Source organism: Perkinsus marinus, assembly GCF_000006405.1.
Source record: "Perkinsus marinus ATCC 50983 genomic scaffold scf_1104296943448, whole genome shotgun sequence".
Lineage (NCBI taxonomy): Eukaryota > Perkinsozoa > Perkinsida > Perkinsidae > Perkinsus > Perkinsus marinus.
The window spans coordinates 1-5,195 of record NW_003211837.1 but is presented as its reverse complement, the minus strand read 5'-3'; the positions used below and the strand labels follow the sequence as shown (position 1 = coordinate 5,195).

The 5,195-nt window shown below is 49.6% G+C and overlaps 2 protein-coding genes across 2 annotated transcripts; both read left to right on the top strand.

The window, feature by feature from the left end:
- Positions 1–109: 109 nt before the first annotated feature.
- Pmar_PMAR016996 (liver stage antigen-3, putative) lies at positions 110–2,636 on the top strand (the record flags this gene model as incomplete). Its single annotated transcript, XM_002781193.1, has 11 exons — positions 110–192; positions 241–313; positions 360–445; positions 730–778; positions 1,175–1,378; positions 1,425–1,516; positions 1,561–1,586; positions 1,776–2,024; positions 2,258–2,295; positions 2,345–2,423; positions 2,473–2,636. The coding sequence occupies 11 exons, from the start codon at positions 110–112 to the stop codon at positions 2,634–2,636; spliced, it is 1,143 nt and encodes a 380-aa protein (XP_002781239.1).
- A 712-nt stretch (positions 2,637–3,348) lies between these two features.
- Positions 3,349–5,195, top strand: Pmar_PMAR016995 (conserved hypothetical protein). The gene has a single exon (XM_002781192.1). The coding sequence runs from the start codon at positions 3,558–3,560 to the stop codon at positions 5,136–5,138; it is 1,581 nt and encodes a 526-aa protein (XP_002781238.1). The 5' UTR covers positions 3,349–3,557; the 3' UTR covers positions 5,139–5,195.

Below are 5,195 nucleotides of genomic sequence, written 5' to 3'. Positions count from 1 at the left end.
CAGAATCGTTGAAAGATCTCCCTTTTAGAGTAAAGAGGCGGGGCTATGCCCTCGGTGTCATCGGTCGAGAGTTGCTGTACCAGAGAGTACGAGGGCCCGTTCGCACAGTATGAAGCTTTATTATAGCTCGCCAAGGGAAAGGGCGTTGAAGCCGCTCCCAGTTCGACTGCCAGCTGTAGAGGAGTACCTCAGGTGAGTTTGTGAGAAGAAGAGATATGTGGTGTATGGGTTGGATAGCAGGATGAAGGAACCTAGGGGGGAGGGGGAATTGTTGAAGTTGAATGATGCAGATGTGACGGTGGAGAAGGGCGAGGTGGGGTAGTAGTGTGGGGGGGTGCTGGGCTGAAATGTGTTGGTAGGAGGAGGAGGAGACATGGACGGACAAAATAAGGAAGGCCCTTGATAAGGTGGAAGAGGAGAAGCTGAGGGAGATGTATAGGAAGGGGTAGTATTTTGGGGTTATAGTAGTCGCTGCGAGTCATACTTCTATCGTAAACATCCCTACTTAGTAGTAGTAGTTCTACGAGCAATACTTTCATCATAAACACCACTCCTTAGTAGTAGGTGTATGGAGTGTTTCGATATCAGAGCTCCTTACTGACGTCCCCAGCCTCGTCCGGTAACTCCTGGCGAGCTGTATATCATCCATTCGTTTCGAGAGTCATATGGGAAATCACATGCAGTGCTCGCGGGGGGTTCTACTTTGCTATAGTTTTTGGTGTGGTATAGGTATTACCTTGCGATGGAGCCTAGACAGAAGGTGGATGCACGTGGAGGGGTGAGTAGTAGTTATGGTAATCACCGCTATGATGGGTTGGTGTAGGGTGGTAGAGGACGTAGAAGACGGTCCTTGCTTTTGGGGGCTCCATTGAGGAGGAGTAGTGCTGGAGGTGGTAGTTCTAGGAGGTCGAGCGCACATGCAACGAGGATGGATAGCCTCGCTCCTAAACAAGGGTCGTATAGTAGGGCAGGGGGACGCTCGCCGCCGTCACTGGCTCAGCTGAGGGTAGGGAGAGGGGTGGAGGTTATAGTTACTCATGCGAGGTGATGAGGAAATAAAGAGGAAATTGTTGATACGAAGTTATCTGAAAATTCTCATCATATGGAGGAAACAATCGAATATAAGAATATTGGGAGGTGGGGAGCTCGTGAGGTTATGCGTTTGGGGTTGTAGATATCTGTTAAGGAATCGCCTGTGGACTCCGTTATTGACGGTGGCGGCCTGTCTCCTTCGAGTGATGTTGATAGAGGGAGTGCCGCGCCGTCGGCTAAGTCGGGGGAAAACGTGTGTGATTACCTGCCCGAAATAGAGATGCCGGAGAGGACGGGTCTTGAGGACTCCTCGATGGGTGAGAGCATCATAAAGAGGATAATGCAGGTGGGCTGTTGAGGTGGGGAGGGGAGGTTGTGAAAGTGTTGGTCAGCGTCGAGGGGCTAGGCTGGATGGAGAGTGTGGTAAAGTGATGGGAGCTCTGAGGTTTATGGAGCTAGATAAGGGCAGGAGTGCGGCACGGAGGTAGGGGGAGGAGGTCAGTTGGGGACGTCGAATGCATTGTATAGGTTGCGGCTTGTTGAGGGAGGACTTAGTAGTGAAAGGAGGGGGATGGGCCGGGGGAAGGCTAAGGCGATATGGTAAGGTTGGTGGTGAAGCTATGGAGGATCGAATGTTTAGTCGACCTGAAGTGGCTTTGGGTCGATTACGATTGGACAATGAGCAGAGCATGCTGAAGAGCTATTTTAACTCGGGAATGCCACGGAGGAGACGACAGTGGTAGGAGCTGTTGCTGTTGCTGTTGCTGTTGCTGTTGCTGTTGCTGTTGCTGTTGCTGTTGCTGTTGCTGTTGCTGTTGCTGTTGCTGTTGCTGTTGCTGTTGCTGTTGCTGTTGCTGTTGCTGTTGCTGTTGCTGTTGCTGTTGCTGTTGCTGTTGCTGTTGCTGTTGCTGTTGCTGTTGCTGTTGCTGTTGCTTTTGCTGTTGCTGTTGCTGTTGCTGTTGCCGTTGCTGTTGCTGTTGCTGTTGCTGTAGGTATGAGAGTACATTGAAGTGGTTGGAGGGATTGGTGGGAGTGGAGACCGCAGCAGCAGCAGCAGCAGCAGTCACTACCCAGGGACAGTCAGCGCTTAGTCGGTGTGGTGGCCCGACTTTGATATGTACACCAGCGATAGTGTATGTGATGAATTACCTGAGAAGGGTGATTGAAGTGGGAGGGAATATCACCTTTGAAACGGTGGTAAAGAAGCTCCTGTGTGGTGTCACAGACGAGGAGCTGAGGGAGAGCGTGGAGTTGAGAGAGATGGTAAGTGGATGATTTGCACGGATGGGCGAGCTGTGACGTGGTTGGGTAGGTCGAGGTGTTGGACTGCATCATAGACCCACCTGTGAGGAGTGAGGATGTTGTTAATTACGTTAAGGAAAGTCGGCCTGGTAAAAATGTGATTCGTGAATCGCTTCGCTCCGCTAAGAGATTGGTCAGGTTTGGAGGAGGCTTGGCAACCACGAGCATCGTTGATTTTGAAGCACCCGTATTTGAGGGCGCGACTTGAGGGGGAGGTAGCTACGGCGGCTAGGGTGAGGGAGGAGAGAGGGGAGGAGGTCAACAGTATGCTAGCAAGAGAGGCGTACCCTCCGGGTGGTTGAGTAGGGCGGATGTCGTAACCTTTGAAGCGGTGGGGGATGGCCATGGTATACTATGGTGGATCATGTTGTTGTGGTTCAGTAGAGGTGGGGTTGAGTTGACAGAGGAGTGGTAGGTTAGTAATTATAGTTATCCATCTCGTGTTGCCCATGGCCTGTCCACTAGCTACTCCACTATGTTGAGTGTCTTAGTCATGTCGACGAGGGCTGGTAATAACCCCTTTTCTCTTGAGTAGGGCCTGTCCCTCCATGCCAGCAAAATGGGCTTCTTATCACCACGTTAATGGAGTGGGTAGTCTGCCTTGCTTTATCCGAAGCTGACGATACGTTATTGGTATCTATGGAGTTGATGAAGGGGAGGGGTCGCTCGATAACGGGGTGTAGGTGTGGCTTTGTCTACGAGACGAGACGCCTCTCTAATCGGCTAGACCGACACCAGAGACGGCTGGGGGATATGCTACAGGGTGCCCTAAATGGAATGTGGTATCATATGTAACTTGGAATGCAAGGAATACCATTGGAAAACGCTCACCAAGATCTTTCCAAGGAGCTATCTCTCACTGGGAAACTCGGTGAATTCCGCGAGTTACAGACAATAGCACATTTCATATGGGGCACCCTGTAGCACAAGAGCGAATTTTTACTTTATATATGTTTATGATATGTATAATTTTTAATAGGATATCGTGTACGTGGTATTATAGTATGATATGTATTCATGGGGTTGTACATAATTTGATCTAATACAATTATGATTACTAGTGCTAACTCAGGGGTAAGGGAGGAGCTTTTATAGGGCATCGTTAGGGGGTAAGTCGTGACGGCGAGGTTGCGTCTCGAGCATTGAGTTTATCGTTTCCTTGTTGATACTTTTTCTGTGTTCTTATCAAAATATGGGAGTGGGTTCAGTTGTACTTATCCTCAATGGCTGTTCGTCGTGCATCGACTGTGGCGAAGGAGAAGAGTGGTGGTGCCGCTGAGAGGTCCATGTCGACCCTGGATGTTGAATCCCTGCCTGCACCGAATACGGGTATACCCAAAAAGTACAACGTCTTCCACAAGGTGTGGTATTGGCATAAAACGCAGTGGCGTGGGGCGAATCTTTACGAGTGTTTACTGTTGGTAGTAGTCGCCTTGGCTCTGTGGTGGGTGGTGCCCTCAGGTCTACCAGCACAAACTTGGCATGTCTTTGTACTGTTCTTGGTCACTATCTTAGGAGCTATCATGGAACCGTTACCAATGTCTGGGGTATGCCTAGTCATGCTAGCGGTTATCGCTCTTACTCAAACACTAACTACTGCAGAGATGCTGTCTGGGTTTGGCAATGATACGGTGTGGCTTATCGTGTTCGCCTTCTTTATCTCTAGTGGGTTCGTCTCGACTGGCCTGGGCAAGCGTATATGCTTTTACGTGTTGAAGTTGGTGGGCTCGACTACCCTTGGTCTGGCATATGGCTTCTGCCTCTGTGAGTTTATTCTCGCTATTGCAATCCCTTCGTCTACAGCCAGAGCTGCGGGCATCATGCTCCCTATACTCCAACCACTCCTAGAGGAAGGCTTCAGTTCATCACCTAGACAGGGTACGGAGAAACTGATCGGAAAGTACCTGATCATGGTGGAGTTCACAGCTAATGCAACCTCATCTATAAGCTGGCTTACGGGAGGAGCATGGAACGCACTGATGGCCCAGTTTATGCGGGATGTGGGAGTTGATGTTGGGTGGGTAGAATGGGCCTACAGTATGGCCCCTGTGGGCATATTCCCACTGGCTATAGCCCCACTGGTGATATTCTTGGTCTTCCCTCCCGAGATCAAGAAAACGCCTGAGGCGAAAAGCATTGCTGAGAACAAGCTCAAGGAGATGGGCGCGATGACTATGGGGGAGATACAGATGATGATTGTATTTGGAATTGTGATCTTGTTGTGGATTCTCTCGTCCATGGTGAAAACTATCTTCCCATTTTCAACTACTGCTGTAGCCTCCATAGGCGTGGCATGTCTCCTCTTGTTGGGAATCATAAATGTTAAAGATGATATTGTCAGCAATCAAGGAGCATTCGACCTGCTCATATGGTTTGGCGTATTATTGATGTTGGCGAGTGAACTCAAGGAGAAAGGCTTCTTTGACTGGTTCGCATCACTGATAGACTTATCCGGCATGTCAGCGGTTCCTGTTACCATTCTTATTACCTTTATTTTCTATGCTACCCAATACGCTTTCGCTTCGATCACTGCTCACGTGTCAGCTCTCTTCCCAGTGTTCCTGTCGATAATGCAGCAGTCGCATGTACCAATGGAAATGGGATGCCGGGCTTTGGCTTACACAACACTATCAGGCCATTTAACTCCGTACACTTCCTCCTCTAATCCACCTCTATTTGCCTTGGGGTATGTCAAGACTGGCGAGTGGTGGTTGCTGGGTGTGATCCTCTTTGTTGTTAATATGTGTTTGCTCATGTCGGTGGGCTTTGGTTATTGGTGGATACTCGGTTATTGGAAGTCTTAGGGAGCGCATCGTTCATCTGTACATCTCTGAATAATGACTGGTCTTTAGGCCGTCATT